Here is a 21,170-nt window from a genome sequence, read left to right on the forward strand (position 1 = left end):
AAGAGAGCAGAAAGCAAGAAAGAGAAACTACCTGTCTTTTTACATGCAAAATATAATTAGCTGATACAACTCACTTCAGCCAGAGCCTAAGCAAGATTCATGAAAGGATTATACATTTACATGTATAATAAGAATATCCAGATCAACAAGCGAGACCAAAGTTTGCAAAGAATACAAAATACAAACTCATTTCTTAGGGCAGAGACCAACCTCTGGCAGACGGATGTTAGGAAAGGCTCCTCAGGGCAGGTTGTCCCATAATTTCCTCCCTAATTTTATTGCGCCTTCTTCTGAAGCACTGTTGCATACAGGAAACTAGATTAAATACAGGATCAATCCAGGCTAGCAGTCCTCTGTTAGGTGTTACATATAGGGAGCTTTGTTAAGGAATTCATGCACAATGCACTTTTCTCTCATTCATCTTTAATAACCGTTAAGCATATTGTTAGAAAGCAAGCATAGTACCTCACTCAGCATTACAACCTCTGTGGAAGAAGACTTGTGAAACATTTAATGGTACAGAAAGTGGATGCAAGTCATAGAGGGGGTCAGTGCAAACACCGAAAATATTCACTAGGTGAGTTTGATATAGCATAAATACAAAAGCAACCAAAAGGAAATAAAACCAGTTTCGTGTAGTCCACTGAGAAGCTTCAACAGATCACCAAAGGCAGCAAGCCAGCCTTTCAAGCTAGGACCCGGTTCACTAGGATTTCAAAGGCAGGGGCTCTTTGACACCAGGTAAGTCTAGGCAGGCTGCACAAACACATTCTCATTTAAGTTCTCACCTGTGGTGAAAGCAACCAACCATTTTATTAGATAGCCCTGAAAGCAGAGGTCATTCATGGCAGTCTTCCTGTCCTCCTCTCATAGCTAGAGTAAGCATCAGATTTTGGGTTTGCTACGTTCTTATGAAACTTTTAATAAGCAACAGAGATTTGTGCTTTTACACCCACGGATCGTAGGGTTGATCCCTGAGAGACAATGCATACACCGAGAACATGTAGTTTACTAGAAATCTAGGTCCTACATTTCTAATTGATGCCAGACTACATAGCTTCTCTGGCAGCTTGTTCTTCTAGTCGCTCATCAGCTGAAGAAACATTCTTGTTTTCTTCATCATCAACCATATCTTKTAGCTGTTGACGAGCAAACTCCTCAAATACCAGCTCTGCCTCACTGAAATGGAAGAAACACAGGCCTTTCAAAATGATTCCAGCAATTTTTTAATACCATCAGACCAAAGGCAGCATGTAGGAGGAAGAAGAAAAGCCAAGAGCATACTCGGGTAATGTTTTCTTTGCCTTCAGAGGGGTTTGGATCCAAGTCCCACAGACTATCTTGATCGGCGTTATCCTAGCTAGCATGAACAACATTTGATTGAACAACTCAGGACACAAACTAAGGAGGTTTTTATCTGTACTGAATCATACCCATCCCAGCTAAATATCTGTCAGCTAGCTTAATAGCCAGAAATAGCTTGAAAGGGTCTTTGTCTAGAATTAAAACGGGAAGCCTTTCATCCTTATTCCTTCTGTACTAAAATATGAGCACACGGTTGAACAAATTGAGTTCCTGAAACTTAGAGAGCTATAGAGCATCTGCTGATTCTCTGCAACTGTGAAGCAAAACATGCTCACTTAAACTAGTTTCACATGGTCGGTCACTGCTGTTCAACTGATAGCAGTAATTTGTCAAGCCACAGTAACTTACTCACTTTGGATTTATGTCCATACGCTGTGAGCCCTGGGGACTTCTGGACAAATTTTGGGAATTTCCAAAGAACCAATTATCGATTGCAGCCAAAATGTAAAATACTATTAAAAGAAACTTACCACTCCTTCCCTGTAATTATCAAGAGGCAGTAGAGAAGGAAAAAAAGACACAACGAGTAGTTAGAACAGTGATGCTAAGAACAGCAGAATATTTATAAAGCGAGGAGATAAAACAGTTCCAGTGACAAGTGGCAGGATTTGCAGCAATACAAGGAGAATTCCAGAAAATCCTAACATGTGCGTACACGCACCTGATAAAGCAAAACTCAATCTCCCTATTGGAAAAGCACTCCGGCAACATCACCCAAGGCATCAGAAGGGCTGAGAAACAAAGACAGATTTTCCCATTTAGGCTGCTAGCAGCCGCAGCTGTGAGAGACATCTGTGCATGCACTTCTATTCAGAGATGACAGTGCTTGCGTGACATGATGGTGCTTTTAATTGGTCTGTCACTGGGCTTTAAGTAGCCAGAAGACGTTCGTGTTGAATAAACACAGAGGCATTGAAATCAAAAAGAGCTCAGAATACAGAAAGGGCTAGGAAGTCTCTCCTCAGACAGGTTATGCATGTGAGAGGCAACACTCCTGATTCCACCCTTCCCTGGGCGTCATCCTGAGACCTTTGGCATGTGTGTTTCCCTAACGGGATCTTTGCTAACCGCACCGTGATGAAGCAGTGCTCAGGCTTGCTAGCAGGATTCCTTGGAAGGTGTCTCAGTACAGCCCAAAATAAGCTGAACAAAGTATTGTTGTGTTGCAGTTGTGAAACAGGGGCAGGGATTGTTTGGCTTTTACAGTTACTTTAGCTTATCAAGTAACAGTTGCTTCACTGTCTTATTTCTCATGAATTTAAATCAGGGAACAAACTGCAACTAGGCCATGATTCTGCAGAAGTCAGCAGGGATTTGGGATGCTCCAGTGACTGGAAACTTGCTAGCTAGAGAATTCCCACCCACAGCTCACTGACATCAAGGGGAACAAGTCCTAGCACTGCTGGAAAAATGAGCCTTAAAAGTGTGTCAAATGGGGCACTCTGTAGCCAAAATGTCTCAATGGACCTTGTAAAGGCATTCATGATGGTGTCTACCCAGACTCAGAAAGGATAGTTTCCTCTGCTCATGGATGCTAAAGTGAAGTCTGGAAAGTCAGTCTGAGGGCATCCATGCTCGATTGAAATGAATTTGAAATGAAATATTTAGAATGCAGCTTTTAAAATTTCCAACACATGAAGCATTGTTCTCATCTTAGTCTCATCTTATTTTTCCTCCAATTTTTGTTCTTTAAATAGTCTGCTCTCTTCCCCCTCTTCGAAGTACATTCATTACTATGGGAACAGTGACATCAGTGATGTGGGCGAAGCCGAGTGATATTCACCAATGCAGTTTGAAGCTGATTTTACAGAATCGGTTCAGGGAAAAAGAGGTATTGTTTCAGTTAGGCACATACCTTTTTGTCAGATAAATACTTAATGAATCAATACATAGGTAGATACTGTGGTAGGTGCAGTAATGCCTATCATATACCTCAGAGGTAAGATTACACTCAAAGGTGCAAGGACTTGAGGCTRCTATACTACTTCCCGTAGGCTTGTTAAACGGAAGTTTAATAAACCCTAGCAGGAGTTGGGCCCACTCCACATTGTTATCTTGCTGTCCTGTGGCTTATTTAACATTTTAACATCGAAAAATTCTCAGAAACCTGAAAATGGGTAGGCTTCTGTTTTTGCTTTTTGCTTTTTTAAACTGGCATCTCAGCAATTGCTTTGAGGGTTGGGATGGGAGGGGGCATAGATGAGGCTGCAGAATGTCATCATCCTCTTTGCGGAAGGTTTTCTATAAGCTTTTATTATGCAGCCACAGAAATGATTCCATATAATTAAAGTTGTGACATATGGTAATTTTCATTAAAAGCTTGCTTTTAACCTCTTTTAACTTTATGGAAAAAAAACAAAGAGTAGGCTGTGTTATTTTTCAAGACATTCAAGTCCTTTAAAAATTCACTAATTTCAAAAAGTTACAATATCAATACAAGGCAGGTATAGTGTTAGTGTTCAAGGGACACAGCACTGATGGGTTTCTCAAAACCAACCCTTTCCTGCAAGTTTAACAAGGGAGCAGATAAATGACCATTTGTTGATTAACAGCCAAAGCAAAGGCCAGGGTCCAAGACATAGGCCCCCACAGTGTAAAACATCAGAAGAAGGGCAGGAAAACCCCCCCGAYCAGAGAACTCATGCCTGGAGAAAAACCCAGCAGGAGCTGCTGGGCTAACTGCTGACCCATGGGAAAGGGCTCGGAAGCAGGGAAAGACGCGGCCCGTTTGAATCCATCTTAGAAGACATTCATTTTTGTCAATAGGCCCAAAAACCAGACCGTAAATGTGATGGGAGCTGTTGTTTCTCCTAAAAATAACCACCTGCGAACCACATGGGTCCAAAAGCAGTTGCGAAACCAGCACACATGAAACATGCAAATGTTGCTCTATAAGACATCCAAGACGAGGAAGCTATAAATAAACCTGCGAAAGGAAAGGTAGCAAGCAGTTCCTTTTCTGTCTCCTCCAGCAACAGGAAAGGAAGAGCAAGCAATCTGCAATAGCCATGCACACTGACAAACCCACTTTTCACTCCGAGTGATGAACGCTTCCGACACCACTCGCAGGCAAATAAAAAGGGCAAATCAATCTGCTGTGAAATAAAGCACAATGCAGCGGACTGCGCTTGCCCCACTATGGCCCTGAAAAAATTAAACCACGTTCTTGAAACGCTTATATTTTCTTCCATTCTGTCTGAGGTTCTCTACACTCACATCAGCTCTGCACAATTAAATATACTAGTGCTAAACATGTTTGTTTTATTTACTTTTGCCATAAATCACCTTGGCTAAAGAAGGAAAAGGGAGATTACCCCAGTGCAGGGAATAAACCACAATATGTGGTACCTTGTCTCATGTTCAGGCATTTTTTTTAATCCCACTTTAGCTTTGGCTCTATAAGCTGGTTGCTTTGACATCTTTTCTTTCTCCCGGCTGTATCTTAAGAAGAAGTGGCAGTGGAATAAGCAGGGAAGTGCAACAGTCAAATTTGTTACTACTGACTCATCGGTAAAAACAAAAGGGAATGGAAAAAGAAGATAAGGAGTGATCTCAAAATCCCCTGGCCATGCACCCTTGCCTACATCCATTGCCGAGGCTGCCGAATAAATCAAAAAAGTAGTATTTTAACTTGTGGGGCCTTTAAGAGTCTGAACGCTGCTTGTTGAAGCTCCATCTCTGCAATTAAGTCTTGATTCACTTGATTCCAAATTAGATGTTATTTCACTAATGAAGCGCATCTTCTCTCTGAGTTTATGTACTAAGCCAATAGAATAAAAAGTGCATCTCCAAAGCATGAACACACAACTGAGAAGAGTGATTAGATACAGGGCATGGAAAACTACCAGCCAATAAAGCCGGAATGATTTTTAGTTTACCAGCTTCATTTGGGAGGCTGTTTTATTCTCCGTAATGAGCTCAGACACCACACTTCAGCAGAGTTTTCAAATCAGCTCTACAGGCTTCAGGTGAATTTGCCTTTGTGTTCTACTTTCCTTTTTGAAGAGGAAGCATTTGTTTCTCTACTTAACTGTTTGTAGGGCTTTCCCATGGGATAGCTCCTGAAACTACCCGGCTTCTGTCAAGTTAGAAGAAACCTGCCATTTCTGTTTGTACAAAAGGYGTGAACCACAGCTCTCTTCTGACAGCAAGCTCTTAGATGACTTTGATGTTGCAAACAATATGTGGGCTGCGTCTTTGGTAAGAGGATGTCTTGGGGGAAGTGATCTGTGAAATATTGCAGTTCTCCATTTCCCTTGTGAAGTCTTCTACCCACATCCTTCAGAGTGCACTATATAAAAGACAGTATATCAGCCATCCTTTGAAATCATCTTAGAGGGGAGAGCTGCCTGACTTCCATTTTTCCTCATATTCCAATTGCTTCTGCCAGAATTATCTGCCTGAGGCAAGGGTAGCAAAAAAGGGGGTTGTGGTATTGTTAACACCGAAACATGGCGTCATGTCAAAAAAATTCCCACCACACTAAAAATACACACAAAATTCCTTACGATGCCCAAGTCTTTGGATGGTCCCTGTTTGAAGTTTTCCAGCTTTCCTCGGAATCCATGAAAGCTCCAGATTTTGGGGCCCGGAGCTGCCCTGCCACCTCTACGGTGTGAGGCTCCCCACTGACACTAGATGGCCCTCGCCAGCCACCTTCCTGGGAACACCAGAGCTGGCCCCAGCCCTTCCAGCCTCCTGGGCTTGGGGAACTGCTACAGGAAAGTTTGAGGCAAACACTTCAGTATGCGCAAGCTGCCAGAACAGGGGGCAAGACCCTTGCCAAGCTGCTCTCCTACCCTGAGTCAACACTGGAGATCATGACCAAATGCGCAGCAGTGTCCCCGTTCTGCTGGGGCAGCTTTACAGGCCTGCAGCACGAAAGGGAAACGCGTAGCATGGACGCAGTTATGCTCACAAAAGTGTGTTGCAGCAGCTTCTCCCAGGTGGTCCAGCCTTCCCAGGGCTACGGACCAGCTGAGGAGCCAACCTGCCCCTTGCAGCRGGATGGAGGCCGCTCTGGGCTGTGTGACTGTGGGGCGCCCTGTGCTGCTCCTCAGTAACATGGCCATCTTCTCCGTGGCCACAGCAGAGAGGGGGCAAGAGGGGAGGGTAGATTTGTCTGTGGACTCATGGTGCTGCTCTGATGGGGGTGGAATGTGTGCAGAAAACTTCTCCCATGAGCATGTGCTGGGTGTCTGCTGGCACAGCTCACAGCAGAAGTTTCCCCCATGGAAACAGGAATTTTTTGTGGTGCAATTCTCAAAGGGGAGTGAAGAAACCTACCTTTCCCCACTCTGGCACATCCATAATTAGCAAATGCTGATTCCCAACCAGAGCAACATGAGTGTGGAAAGGACCATCAGTCTCTTTCCTTGTTATTCACATTTGTTTCCTCCAACAATTTAACACAACCAAGACTAAGGGCCACCCCTTTTTAATGCCTGGCTTCCAGTACAGAACATAGCTCCTATCTTTGGATAACTGATTTTGTAGGCTCCTTCAGCTTTTTCCAGTGGTCATGTTCTTAGATACAGGAGCTTCAGGTAAGTTTGGGCTCAGGCTGGATTCCTGCCAGCTTTAAAGATCCCACACTTCCATCTACTGGCTTGGSTCTGAACGGGTATTGCTCTCAGATACCTGCGCACAGATACTTAATATTAGGACCACACCATAGACACTGTGGTCAAGGCAACATCAGCATAGTGGTAATTTTATTTGTCCAACTTTTTTTGTTCAAAACCACCAACATTTTTTTTTCACCTCTTAACTCTGCTTAAAAGTATTCTGCTTTTTTAAAATGCTCATGTGTTTTAGGTGTTTTCTGTGAAAGACTGTTGTTCACTATCTTGGAATCTGTCTGGAAATTGTTAACAGCTGCATTCAGGACATTTTGCATGGTAGTTGTGAGATTTAACTGTGCAGTGCTTCCCTGAGGCCCCGCGATTGCAGTTGTGATTCCACAGATGGAAAAAAAAGGAGCATGATCCTGTTCCACCTTCTCTCATCTTAGCATCCCTTCTCCCTGTTATGTGTGCCTGGGGGGTTGATAAACATAGCAGTCCCCTTGCTGGCCTCTTCTGGACTCTAAAGGCTTCCTGTAGAATAAATCACTGCAAGACTTGCAATGGGGCAAGATTTCACCTGGGTTTGATAAGCAAAAAAGGAAAAATGAGGCATAACTGACCTGCTGTGTTCTTATCCTCAGGTTTGGGGTGCATGAGACGAAATGGCAGCTCTGTGCCCACTTCACTTTGGGGAGAAGAGAAAGTGCATCAGATCTACAGACCCATTCATGCCTGGTTTAGTCCCCTTCTCTTCCCAGCCCAGGCCAACCCAAGCCCTGAAGTTCAACTTAACCCATTATTTCATCTTTTTTCTAACCATAACTTCTCCCTCAGAAAGAGTTAAACTCATATCTCCACAAAAATCCTGGGCACATCCACTCTAATAAGCTGGGTTTATTACATGCTGAAGTATTATTTTACTTGCAGGTAGATAAGTCAGAGACATCTTTGTAATCGACTCATTTTAACAGCTGGATGTGCAGATTCCTTATTTCTATCAGCTTAAGGGGTAGTTTCTTATTTTTAGGGAGGTGAGGAGGGGAATAGGAAAGAGGGTAAAAGGACAAATTAACAACTATGACTGCATGATGTGAAAAGGAAGAAGATGTAACTGCTTTACCTGGAGGTGAAGTCTCCCAGAATGCTACAGAAGGAAAAAAGGAGGAAAAAAACCAAGCATATTTAGCACCTCTCCATTGCAGTGCTTTACCAAATATTGTTTTATTGGTGGACTACTGRAATGACTTTTCCCTGGTCCTTTCCCCATATCCTTTTCTCCACTTGCCACAAAGCAAACATCCAAATAACCTTGTTTTTACAAAAGGTGATTTTCATGTCCTTCCCATAGACAGAGTCCAAGTTTTTGAACCCCTGAACAAGTGTCAGCATGGCCCCTTTTCCAAGGGCCTTAGAGCCAAGGGACAAGGACAAAGCGAGCCAAGGGACCACAGAAAGCAGCAGTCATTTTATCACATGCTTTAGGCAAATCATTGACCCATTTTTATGTTACAAAGGAGGAGAGATAGACAAAATACAAATGTAAACAGCAGCTGTCATCAACTGAGAGTTACCTCTTCTGCACTGTACCCTGGGAATTAACTCATGTGGCTCAGCTTCTCCCAGAAGGCTGGCTCAGCAGAGAACCTGAGCAACGGCATTTATGACTCTCAGGCAGATGTCTCTGCCTCTGCTCTCTGGGAGAGCAAGAACTCGAATGTAAAGGTTCAATCACAGTGTCACTTAAACTCTTATAAACCGAAAGTTAGTTTCAAAGCAAAAAATTGCAACACAAAACAGAGGTTCATACTTCAACCATAAACTCATACTGCATCTAAGGAAGGTGATCCAAAGCCTCTGGCTCAGAAAAAGTTTTTTTGGATAGGCCAAGATATGAATTGCATGCAGTTCAGGCTTTACAGGGAGCCTGATGTCCTAGAACATGTCCTTCCTCTTAGCGTGAATTGTTCTGCCCATTCTCCAATGGGGTTCACACACTTCATTCTCTTAATTCTATACAGATATAGCAAAAAGTCTATTACTCTTACCCTGGGACAGTGAGCTTCACTCTGACCTTGTAGGAAACCAGAATCCCCATCACCCTCTTGTCTATTCCATCCTTAATGCTACCAGAGAAAAACACATAGTGGGGTTAGACAGTGCAACAGCGGAGGTCACAGAATCACACAGAATCACAGAATGGTTGAGGTTGGAAGGGACCTCTGGAGATCATCTAGTCCAACCCCCCTGCTCAAGCAGGGTCACCTAGAGCACGTTGCACAGGATCGCGTCCAGGTGGGTTTTGAATATCTCCAGAGAAGGAGACTCCACAACCTCTCTGGGCARCCTGTTCCAGTGCTCTGTCACCCTCACAGTGAAAAAGTTTTTCCTCATGTTCAGGTGGAACTGCCTGTGTTTCAGTTTGTGCCCATTGCCTCGCGTCCTGTCACTGGGCACCACTGAAAAGAGTCTGGCTCCGTCYTCTTGACACCCTCCCTTCAGATACTTGTACACGTTGATAAGATCTCCTCTCAGCCTTCTCTTCTCTAGGCTAAACAGGCCCAGCTCTCTCAGTCTTTCCTCATAAGAGAGATGCTCCAGTCCCCTAATCATCCAGTCCCCTAATCATCTTTGTAGACCTAGGTCACAGCATATGACTGGAGTAAGAGCTAGGTAAACATCCCATTCTCACAAAAGTGATAAAAGTAACATGTTAGAGTCTCTGGGACAGCTAATACCTCTCCAGGTCTGTGATCATCCTTTAGTCTGAATGAATATGACAAGGATAAGTCACACATTCAGATGTGCCTGTCTGGATACAGGTCCAAACTCCCGATAGGTTGTCTCCTATGTCCTCACTACTTCTTTATAACCCTCCACCAGCTTGGACCATTTAAAACTCTACTCACATGGTACTAGAAGCCAAGTTGGTGTCTTCATCCTTTAGCTTTCCATCCAGGGCTATTTCCCGGGTTTCCCGGTTATTTGCTAGCAAGGGCAGAAGTGTCAGTGTCTTGGTGAGGCTGCTGTTTGGCTGCACCTTCTCCCTGAAAATAACAAGCAGGTGAGAGAAGGAAAGTGAAACACACTCCGATTTAAGTTAGAAAACCAGCTAAGAGAACTTCAAAACAGGTTACAAAGCCATCCGCATGGAGTGAGATTTATCTGTCCAGATTTAGATGTCTACAATGTAGATGTCTACATTTCCCTTTGTAATTAGCAGACAGAAACAAGCACTTGCAGAACATGATTCATTTCACATTAAGGCAGACATCTAAAGTAGGGCAAACTATGCTGCAAACCTCTAAAGCTGGACAAAACGAATCCTAGTTTAGAAGATCAGCACTCCAAGGAAAACCTACCCCTATGCTGCAGAGCAAAAAACAGAAAAATGTAATGTTTCTGGGTGGGTCCAACCCTCCTCACAAAGCAAGGTTCAGTGCACTGCCAATACAGCGCAATGCACAAGAGCAGGTGGTTCCCCACACCATCAATAGGGTCAAGGTTTTCATGTCTTCTTTTAAGGCCAGAAGAAACTGAAATGGCATAAAACATACTGACCTCAAGCTAGAGCATGGCTGACTTCCAGCTAAATAGCAACACCTTTTAGAAAAATGTTGCAGCTCCATTTAAAGATTTCAAGCAAGAGGGAGCCCTCCATAGTCCCCGCTAAGTTTTTCTAGTAGGCAATTACTCTTCAGACAGAAGAGCTCTTCTGCAGCCTCCACCTGGTCCCTGAATGGAGGAGCAGCGTACTTGCTGGCTATGTGAAAAAGGAGACCAACCACATTCAGAGGGAATGGGTGGTGTAGGGGGACGCACACCAGGGAGAGAAGAGAGCTCTGTAACAGCAGGCAACTAACTGCCAGACGACAGCTAGGAGTCTCTCCTGCTTCCAAAGAGGAAGGTAATTAAAAGGGTATGAAGGAGTGTAGTAGGAAGGGATAAGCAGAGCATTCAGACACTCACTGCGCTTCCTCTGCAGCTACTACTTTTGTATAGTAGTCACTTGAGTACAAAACGACGTTGGCAACCTGCTCCACTGAGTGAGAAAGGAGAACGGGGACAATCAGCTGTGCAAATGCATCAGAAACAACACAGCCGCCCCACCGAGGTTCGGGAGCGGAAGACACTATGAGGACAGCAGGAAAGCCTTAAAACTTGAAGGGACCACTAGGATGGGCAGCATGACTTGGTTACAGATCAATATAACACCTGTGGCCAAAGTCTATATTCCCAGAAAGAGATCCAGCCTTGACGTGAAGATGACAAAAAGTCAACAACCCATGGTTTCCCTTGGGAGCCTGTTCTTTCCATTAAAAACATCTGCATCTTTCTTCTCTAAGTGTGTCCGCTTTTGTCTCTGGCGACTGGTATCTCTCGCATATCTATTGCCAATGCATATGCATTGAGGAGATATCATCACCAAGCAGATGGGATACCATACTGCTGTCTGCAGACTACCATAGTAAGTGGCTTATATCCTCCAGCCAAACAGCAAAAAGCATATGGTACTTCTGACTGAAACACTGATGAGGAGAGAATCTGGGGATCAACAAGGTCTTTCTAAGCTTGACAGAGGCTAAAAGTATTTGAGAGTCACTGGAGGGTGTATCAGACTACAGAGACTGGCACYGAATTGGCTTTCTCCACGATGGACTTGTGTGAAACCCTCAGCAACTTTCTTCCTCTCCTGCTTTCTCTTCTCTCCTCTTTCTCATCCTTTGTCTCTCCGACGAACATCTTTCAGATGTCTCTGAAACCTCAGACACAGCTGCATGTACCCTGTGGGCATCACACCCACAGGAGGGCCCCTGCCTTGCCCACAGGAGGTGCTGGTCCCTTTCTGTTTTCTAGAGGGGAGATATCAGTACCTGAAATTAAGCCATGCGAGTACTCCTGAGAGACAGGAAAAAGTCTATAGTGTTTCACCCCAGGAACAGCAGTAGAGAAACAGCAAAGGATCAGGGAGAGAGACAAATTCCTGACTTGCGTGTGCTGCCTGCTTAAGCAGCTGCAAGCACTACTTTCTGGCCCTCTTTGAGCCCTACCGTCATACAGTCTTCTTGCCCTCAAAGAATCCCAAGCAACAGTAAAAACATACCTGTCACTTTGATCTTCTTGACTGTTTTCTCTGTGCTGTTGGTGATGGTGAAAGTGACTGGAATGGGCTCGCCATGGTAGTACACCTAGGAGGGGTTTGGTGCACAGAAACCCCAGCATGAGGCTTCACCYAAGCCCTAGCTCTCCTCCAATCCCCCCACCATAAATCTCCTCCCAAAGGCCAGAGAAGGCAAGAGAACCCTTCCCAATAGCTTTCACTGACCCCAAATGAGTCTGGTAGTGGGGTCCCAGCCTTCCCTAGCAGTAACTATGGACAGAAATTACAATTCTTGAGTGCTGGGACAAGTCAGTCCCAGCAGAAACAGGGCCTGAATAACACTGGAAGTAGCTGCTTTGGGCAGCAAAATGGATATTGGCACTGAAATGCTACGATGTCCACACCCCAGGCACGCTCCTCACCTCTTTGCTGAGGGATGCTTTCAAGTTTAACGGCTTGTCGGACATGAAGAACTGCCAGGTGGTCTCTGCACACGGTTGGGGTCCCAGGTTTTCCGSAGCATACTGTACCTTACGGATCAACAGGCGTGCTGAGCTCCTGGGAAGCAGCAGAAGACAACAGGGCACTTATTTCTGCTTGGCAGAGGCGAGAGTTCTGTGTTAATGTCTTCTTACACCCAGGAGGTCCGCTGACAAGCAGGGAGAAGCTGAACAAGCCACCATGGTGCACTGTTGCACCTCCCACCCCCCCCATTACAGAGGGCACCAATAGACACAGCCATGTGCACAGATGTCCTGTTACCTCTTGTGAATCCTCTCTTCCACATTTTCTGTCGAGAAAGCCTTCACCTCAAAGTCCACCCCGCAGATCTGCCAGAGGGAGAGAGAGGACAGCTGTGAAACCAGAGTTTCACAAGCCGAGCACATCTGCAGATGTTTAGACATCTTTCTGTACAGCTAGCATGAGCAGATTCCTGCCAGTTGCAAATTGCTCTGGCCTCCAACCTTTGTAGCAGAAATCCCTGCCAGCTGGGGTGGCAGCATCCACCTGCTCCATGCTCTCGGTAAGGCTTAATTCCCAGCATTTGACAGATGACATCCCCGCTCCTAAAACRCTTTTTGTAGCGGTACTGCTGTACACCTAAAGTTCATAATACCCTGTCAGGTTATAAGACTGACCAGCCAGCAAGGCTCTTCAGGCTGCCTTGGGTTTCCGAACGGCTTTGTAATGCCAACTCCTGACTCGGGGTCAACACTTTTACTTCCCAACGGATTGGGAGCAATCGGACCAAGTTGACCTTTGCTTTAATGGGTTTATACTGCTATGGTGTGTCTGGCTGAGTGCCAGATATCTCTCTTCATAGCAGCAGGGAAAACTTTTGCTATAATACTGTTGCTTGGCAAACATATAGTTTGCCTCTGGGGCACTGGATTTCAGAGTCTGCACCCGGTTTTACTCAGTTGTTAGTCTAGTCCAGCTGTTCAGAGAAGTATCCAAAATGAAGTATAAAAGGAATATTTAAAGCAATGTCAGAAACCTTGCAGAATTTCTCATTATCTGGTTACTTTTCCTCCATGGTTTTTGTTTTGTTTACACACATGTTCAAGACAGCCCTTTTCTGCATGTGTTTTAATTCAGAAGCAAGTCTTAACACATGGTATTTACAGTGATCAATGAAATTTCAGTCTCCTTTTCTATAATGTGACTGACTAGCTAATAGCTTGCCTGACAGCTACAAGCATTTTATGCGTGTCCAACCCACAGATCATAGAGACAACTTAAGGAAACTATAAGCATTGCAGATTTAGCACAGTCTTGCYGCTGTTTAACTGGATTCCCTTTCTTATTCCGAGGGCCTAAATTCCAAMTCTGTGACGCTCTCTTTAGCTTTTAAATGCCAGGTTCCTGAGAAGCCACCAAGCAAAGCACAGTAAACCCCAGTATCACCTTATTCTAACTCTCAAGCCAGCCAAATAAATTCGCAACTCTTGTTCCATTCAACCTTCCTCTACAATTATAAGCACGGGTGTTCCGTCAGTCTCACCTTATCAACATCATGAGGGGCAGGCTGCAAGCAGACTGAACAAGGCAGGTAATCTGGAAACTGTGGGAGCAAGAAGGGAAAAACAACCCAAAACAGTGTTACCCAGATTTCCAGCTCCGCACATTCTAATTAACTTGTTGTTCGCAAAAGGCACAAAACACAACCCTGAAGACAACAGGACGTGCACTGTAATGCAGTAACCCTTTGAGGTTGTGGCTGAGCCAGAGGCCTTGATACACTGAGCCTTCCACCTGCCCTGTGTCAACAAGTCTCAAACAAAAGCAGAGGCAAGAATCTTTCAAAGAGCTATTTGTTCCTGTATCAGAACATGCGGATTTCAAACCTGCATCTCCCTGGTAATGAGCAACACTGGGTTTTGTTGTTTGCTTGTCTGATTCATGAATTTTTTAAAAAGTAAGAAATTGGCACTTTCTTTGTGAGCATTGGGACAAAGGTATAAAGTATTCCAGCCCCTCAGGAGTGGGGAAGTTAAAAAAAGGTTTGTGGGGCTCTGGCTCAAGTAAAGCCATTGCACATTTCTCTGTCTCTTACAAGGACTTTTTTCATAAGCAGTTAGCATCTTCTTGCTCTTTATCACTTGGAATGGTAAGAAAAAAAAAATTGGTACATTGCCTTTTACTAAAAATTGGAATCTTGCATAATATGGATTCACTATTAATGCCCATCCTCAGTCCACCACTGAGCRTCAGCAGCCTAGTAACAGCAGACAAGGAGAAGAGGGTCTTACGAGGCTCTTATGAGACACTTACTGTAAAAAGAAAGGGGTAAGCATTTTTGCCCAGCTTCTTTAACAGAGATTCCTGCAAGTGGGAAAGTGTCTCCGGCTTGTCAGCAGGCGGGTACACCTGGACCCTAGAGAAGAAGAGGTCCCTGCGGAAGGTGAGGCCAATCACATCAATGTCTTCCTGGCCGTAGCGGAAAGCGCAGGTCAGCGTCACGTACACTGAGAAGAAGCACATGGCAGGTTAGGCACGCAGCAGGCTGACAACACAGCCAGCGTGTGACTTCGAATCCTCCTGCACTAGAGAGTCAGGGAAACCCCTTGGGGTTGTCTAAACCCTATAGAATTCATACTATTTGTGAGGACCTACACTATGTTAAGGAAGCAGCCTGTCCATTGAGGAAGAAGGTTACATTTGTATCCTTAAAACAATGCAAAAAGGTTCTATTTCAGTGTCTCACTTGAAAAGAGGACTAGCAATCTCTGAAAAGTACATTGCCTAAGATCTCAAACCTTCTTTCCCCTTGATAAGTGCAGGGTCCACCAATACAACACCATCTGAAAGAAAGAAAAAATAAAAGACATTAACAGAGGATAACCAGGGGTAAGGGACCAGGAAGGGCAGCACAAATCCTTGCAGACTTACCTACAGGCTCCACGCTCTTTATGTGGTCAATGAAGTCGCGCTTTCCCAGGTAGATGGTCAGCTGTAGGGAGAAGATGACTATGACTGAACTACAAAGATTGATAGTTGTGTGTTTAGGTGGGAGAAAAAGGAGAACTATCAATCTTGTAGAGCACAGAAAAATTCTATGTTATATGCATATATATATTTTATTTTATTTATTTTTTTTTTCTAGCAAACACAATCCCCACTAAAGTCAGCAGGCCTGTTCACATCCTTTGAGAGATCAGAGGAGAAGACTTGATGTGGAGCAAGTCCCAGAAGTACAACACGAATACTTGTGCATGTGGCAAAGAACTATGAAGTTAAAGATTTTTGATGTCATCTGATTGAAGACAGTGAATCACCTTTATCTAAACAGTTGCCAACAGGAGTTCAACCAAGGARGAGTAAAACAGGGGTTGCCTTCCTACGCAAGACCTTTTGTTTTATAATACATGAGAAGTTTGCCTTCTGTAAATTGTGTTCATACAGTCTCCTCTGGCTTAGCACTGACTACAGATCATGGTCCTTCTTCAGAAGGAAAATGAAGGGGACAAGAGCRAGCTGCATAGTAAATCTCCAGCCCGACTGCAAGGAAAACTGATGTAGACCCATTATTATGGTACTTACAGCTTTGTCACGGGTGCTTTTCTTGAAGACAACTTGGTTTTGCGGGGAACTGGCATTTTTCCCACTTGCTGCCTTTTGAGACTCGGGGCAGCTCATGGCCAAAGATGGGTCTGTGACTCTGGGTGAATGAAGCTTTTCTGCCACGAGGGTTCCTGGGAGAGATGTCAGGAGAAAAAAGGAAGATGAGATTGAAGTGCAATTATGCCTGGTGGGTACAGCTTTCCACCCCTGTGGTACAGTTCCCCAAACAGAGACTATTCCAATGGAAACTCCAGCTTAACACAGAGGGTAGGTTTGTTTTCATTTTATCAATTCCTCATTAAAAAACAACAACAACAACAACAACAACAACAACAAGATTTAAAGACGACTCTTTGGAAATATTACAAAAGACCAAGAACTTTTTTTTTTTAGTCATATTCAAAGAATTAGTAGACTAATAGAAAAATCTGAATGGGAAGAGTTAGCTTGGTCTGTATAAAGAAGAGTTTGCACCTCAGTCATTTTGTGAAAAAAAATCTATGAGCACACAGATAAAGCAAATCTGATCAACACGGAGTACTTAGATTTTCAAAAAGTGCCTCAAGATTTGTCATCAGAGGCTCTAAGTAAGTTGTCACAAGATAAAAAGGAAGATCAATCTCACTCATTAATAATGTGCTGAAAGATTAGAAATAAGGAGTGGCATTACATGTGGGTTTGGGCTGCTTTGGGGGTTTGGGTTTTTTGGTTTTTTTAACGTTGCAAGTATATAGAGCAGTGCCATCTGTCCTGGGACATCAGCTGTTGAAAGTAGTAGTGAACGAATGGAAAGAAGCCTGGATGGAGGAGCTAACAGTCCGCAACAGATACAAACCTATTCTGCATTGTCCAAAACAAAGCTGGCTACATGGAGCTGGAGGAGCGCTTCATGATGCAGACTGGATAGGTGATGAAGTAGCATATAGTTTGTGACAGTAAARACAACCCCAGTTGGACGCGCACAGTGATAGCTTTTACCACTGAGGAAGAATGTCTTGAAGTGAGCCGGGAAGTTACTAGGAAATAAATCAAGAACAGAACCAAGTATGCTCTTTGTGCCGTTTTACAACCCCTGGTGTGTCCAAATCCCRGAGGTGGCGTGTGCAGTCTGTAAGACCCAGAAAGGTATACGTTGGTCAGGAGTCGGACCAAACCCCAAATAAGAACTCATCTGTACACYGTATTTTCCAAATCAGGACTGAATGTAACCTGTTAGTTTTAGGGTATTAGTGAATTAGTATGTCAACCAGAAAGGTAACAAGGTAAGGACAACTTCTACCCAAGGAAAAGCAGATAGAGTAATATTTTTCAGGCTGGGGGGTAGGGGGGAAACATGACACACGGACTGAAAGGACATACAAGAGACGTCCAGAAAACCTGAATGCTACAAGCACAATGGAGAGAGACTAGTTTTTCATTTTATCATGAGTTAAAAGCTAGCGGCATCCAATCAAGTGACCATAGAGCAAGTTCAAGACAAAACAAAGCATTTCCCCACGTAACGCAAGATGCCAAAGTACAGTCTGTTGCTGCAGAAGGCAGCGAGATCACCAATATGAATTAATTCACCAGATTAGACATGTTCACAGGGAGATTTGTGGCAGATATCGGGCAGGATGATCCAGGTGCAGCTTCGTAAGGCTCTGAAGCACAGGAGATGGTATCAGGAAAGGACAAAGGTCCGCGTGCCCTGTTCTTACGCCTCTCCCCATTTCTACACTTTTCCCTATTGGATGCTCCTGGAATCAGTATCCTGTGTTGGACAGACCTTTGGCCTGACAATGTAGGACTGTCCCTGCAACTTGCTTTCAAGCTATTTTTTTGCTTGCTTTTTCCATTCCAAAACTGTTCCAAGCATAGAAACCATTTCTAGGGCCTATTTGCACACTACAGACACTGGAAAAAGAGAACACTTCCCTTCTCGGAAAGCTAGAGCAATTAAAAGGTAAAGATTAGAGACAGACATTAGACATGGTTAAAAATTTCCATTTTCTGAAGGACAAGTAAGTTTTCCAAGTCCAGAATAGTATTTTTTGCTGAATAGACACGTACTCATGCTGCAGACCCATAGAAACAAACCAATAAATAAACTTAAATACCTTGCGGGGTTCCAAATGCTACAGGAGCTGCCACGGGTGAAAGACTTGAACTCCTAAACCAGTGAAGAAAGACAAGTTTTCCACGCAGACACGTCCTATGCTTAGCTACCAGAGAGAATCAATAATCTCTTAGCGAACAAGGCAGGCAATTTGTAGGGGATTTGAAAACATGTCCCTAGCTGCATCTGTCCAGGATTTCAAGAATTAATCCCTGTACAAGAGCAAATATTTTACCTGGGCTAAGATTCAACTGGAAAGTGGTTAAGTCAGCAACATAAAGTATTACCTAAGGAAGCCCAAATAGTCAGTGAGCTGGTCTACAATGTCATCCTCACATGTTTAGTAAAGACTAAAGATATATATAGAGCAGGATGGTTACTGAAAGCAGCTTTATTCTAAAGCTCTCTCGATCTTCTTCTTCCTAGGGTTGCAAGCCATCCAGCCTGGTAAGAAGCTAAATATAAAAGAGCTGTTTACAAGAAAGGGACTTTATGAAACACCAAACCAAGCCTCTATAAATAGAGGCCACCATAAAGGACTCCCGAGCATTACAAACAATGTATTTTTCTCATAACCAGGAAGCAGTTTTCTCTATTATTGCTCCACCAACATCCCATTGGCAAACTGATGCAAAACAACATGTTGCTAGCTGGTAAACCTCCCCTCCTTAATTTACTTATAAAAAGTTAGGCACAACATCTAAGATGCAAGGCAGATGAACAGCGACTTTAACCAGTTCAGCTTTTCTGTTCATGAATTTCCCAAGAACAGCTTTTTGCCCAATGAATTTTGTCTTGATACTACGCACAGCAATGTACGGAATTTTGGGGCTTGCAAGCTGCAAGAACAGCTGTAGCTTTTCTCTGGGCTACATCTATTAGTTTGATGAGAAAGATCACATGAGGCCCTCTCCGCTCTCCGGCCTGCGCAGCGCCCTCCGTCTCAGTCTTGCAGTCACACATCAAGTTTGCTCTCTGCAGACGATCACAAACATTTGACTGAATATAAGGAACTGAGTACACAAATAATTCAAAAAAAAACAAACACAGAACCAGTGTTCCTCACTTCTTCCAAATTCCAGCAATGTTTTACGGACTGGAGGAGAAATATTTGGGGAGCTTAATCACTATCCTGTTTAATGAAGTCTGGCAAACGCAAAACAACCAGCTCTAAACAAAAAAAAAATGTGCATGTGCCCGAGTTCCTGAAAGAAAGCTAGACCCTAGCCTCTTTGTAGGAAATAAGGAAGAGACCCCAGAAATATTAGTCCAGCATTAGCACATTATACTCAGTCACACAATACAAAAGAAAAAAAAAAAGCTTTTTTTTCCCCCCGCCTTTTCCCTTAAGGGTTCGTGCTGTTGCTACTGAGGGATAATCAGCTCCTCAGAAGAGCAACGAGCATTGCTATCGTACCTGCTGCTCCTCCGAGGGCTGGGCACTGCGGGCACGAACGCCCTTGCAAGCATCTTCAGGAGAACTTAGAGGCAGCTTCTCCGCCCCGCAGACGTCCCCCCACAACTGCTAGCAGGACAGTTCCACCTTTAGCAAGGAAACACTGCAACAGCCACCTCGGCACCGTAGATACCTTCATTTTTGCTTTTAACCTCTGCAGTTTGAAGCAGAAAATGAGTAGTAGAATTAATTAAATGAACTATGACAAAGAATTAGACTAAAATTGATCACTAGTATTTCCCAGATACCTTGGTCCTAAGGAATTTTAATCCAAAACGCTTAAGGTTTTAGCTAGCTAGCCATTATGCTTGTTTGTGTGTTGAATAACATTAACCTACTTCGTAACAGCACCAACAGGCAAAACAAAGCCCTTTGTGTAAGAATCTGTGTCCACGCTGTAGAAAAATACAAGTGCAGCAGCCTAAATTATAAACGTCCTAAACCCGTTCTGATCCTCCTCAGCAGGGCCTGCAGAGTTTTTATTACGTTAGCTTAATCTCCCAATAATCTTTCATCCTGCTGACTTGTCATGTAACGATCTACTTTTCTGCAGTGGCCAAGGTCGCCTGGACTCTGGGTAGGTGCCTTTGCAGAAGGACCTTCTGCTAGAGTAACAGGCAGAAGACAAACAGGCTGGTCTTCTGAAATGCTGCAGAATTACAACTAGTATTTTTTCATCTTTGCTATCGTTCTCATTTCCAAAAGCTGGCCAGAGAGTTTCTTATGAAAAGAGAAGGAGGGTGGTCAGGGAAGACTCTTAATTACATATGAAATTTTATATTGTAACAAAAAACAGCTGAAGGCTTTGTTTCATCACTCTGAAGCAGGATCCAGAGCATTATCTTCAAGGAGGGTTTGTGCTTTCTACAGTAATTTGCAGCTCCTATTATTGGCTTAAAATTTTAACAAGGCAGCGCTCAAAGTACTACAGGAGAAAAAGCTTTCTATTTTCAACCATGTCTGAAATATCAGATACAAAATTTCCTCAGTTCAATAATTTATCCAGCACATCCAAGAATACATCAACCCTTTCAGGGATGGTGGCACCTGTTTAACATGGTGAGGCTTCCTTCAACTTCAGTCTCCAGGCAGCATGCCTGAGACAGGACAAGACCAGGTTGCATGTGCCGGATGTCCAGCATGAAGCTAACAGCATTATCCTCTTTCCTCCTCCACACCAAACCCCACAAATGCAGCTGAACCCAAATCTAGGATTCATCAGAAAAGCATAGCAGTGGAACACATTTTAGGTCCCCTTCTTCAATTATTCAGAAGATCTCACACACACACACACACACAAAAGAATCAGAGCATTGTGGGGTTTTAAAAGCAGAACACAGGTTTATTTACAGTCAAGTTCTTATGGGCAGCTGAATAAATAAAAAGTTTGCCCTATACACTCTAATTCCCCTCTGCAGAAGGTGTCTGAGCAAAAGGCTAGGTTAGAGAGATGCCCATCATGGCAGCTGCCCCCAAACCCAGCCCCTCCAAAGAACACGCTTCCTTAGTAAAACTCAATCA

At 43.8% G+C, this 21,170-nt stretch overlaps 2 protein-coding genes across 12 annotated transcripts in view; both read right to left on the reverse strand.

Moving 5' to 3' along the window:
* The window catches only part of DGKD (diacylglycerol kinase delta), a 76,315-nt gene extending 68,249 nt beyond the window's left edge, over nucleotides 1-8,066 (reverse strand). The window contains exons 1-2 of the mRNA XM_026080015.1: nucleotides 8,053-8,066; nucleotides 7,553-7,617 (exon numbers count right to left, since the gene is read on the reverse strand). The gene's annotated coding sequence lies outside the window, so the exon portion shown is untranslated. The remainder of the gene's footprint in view (nucleotides 1-7,552; nucleotides 7,618-8,052) is intronic.
* The window catches only part of SAG (S-antigen visual arrestin), a 22,370-nt gene continuing 1,200 nt past the window's right edge, over nucleotides 1-21,170 (reverse strand). The window contains exons 1-18 of one of the 11 annotated variants that reach the window (XM_026080028.1): nucleotides 19,611-19,693; nucleotides 19,003-19,168; nucleotides 18,195-18,299; nucleotides 16,075-16,226; nucleotides 15,424-15,484; nucleotides 15,291-15,335; nucleotides 14,806-14,999; nucleotides 14,036-14,095; nucleotides 12,793-12,860; nucleotides 12,453-12,588; nucleotides 12,034-12,118; nucleotides 10,899-10,971; nucleotides 9,839-9,976; nucleotides 8,978-9,055; nucleotides 8,053-8,076; nucleotides 7,553-7,617; nucleotides 2,027-2,096; nucleotides 1-1,179 (exon numbers count right to left, since the gene is read on the reverse strand). In XM_026080028.1, the coding sequence (XP_025935813.1) occupies nucleotides 1,050-1,179; nucleotides 2,027-2,096; nucleotides 7,553-7,617; nucleotides 8,053-8,076; nucleotides 8,978-9,055; nucleotides 9,839-9,976; nucleotides 10,899-10,971; nucleotides 12,034-12,118; nucleotides 12,453-12,588; nucleotides 12,793-12,860; nucleotides 14,036-14,095; nucleotides 14,806-14,999; nucleotides 15,291-15,335; nucleotides 15,424-15,484; nucleotides 16,075-16,226; nucleotides 18,195-18,299; nucleotides 19,003-19,156 (1,638 nt within the window). In that variant the 5' untranslated portion in view covers nucleotides 19,157-19,168; nucleotides 19,611-19,693 and the 3' untranslated portion in view covers nucleotides 1-1,049. The other 10 variants (XM_026080029.1, XM_026080030.1, XM_026080025.1 and 7 more) reach the window with 10 other exon arrangements.

Source organism: Apteryx rowi, unplaced genomic scaffold (genome assembly GCF_003343035.1).
Source record: "Apteryx rowi isolate R43461 unplaced genomic scaffold, aptRow1 scaffold_51, whole genome shotgun sequence".
NCBI lineage: Eukaryota > Metazoa > Chordata > Aves > Apterygiformes > Apterygidae > Apteryx > Apteryx rowi.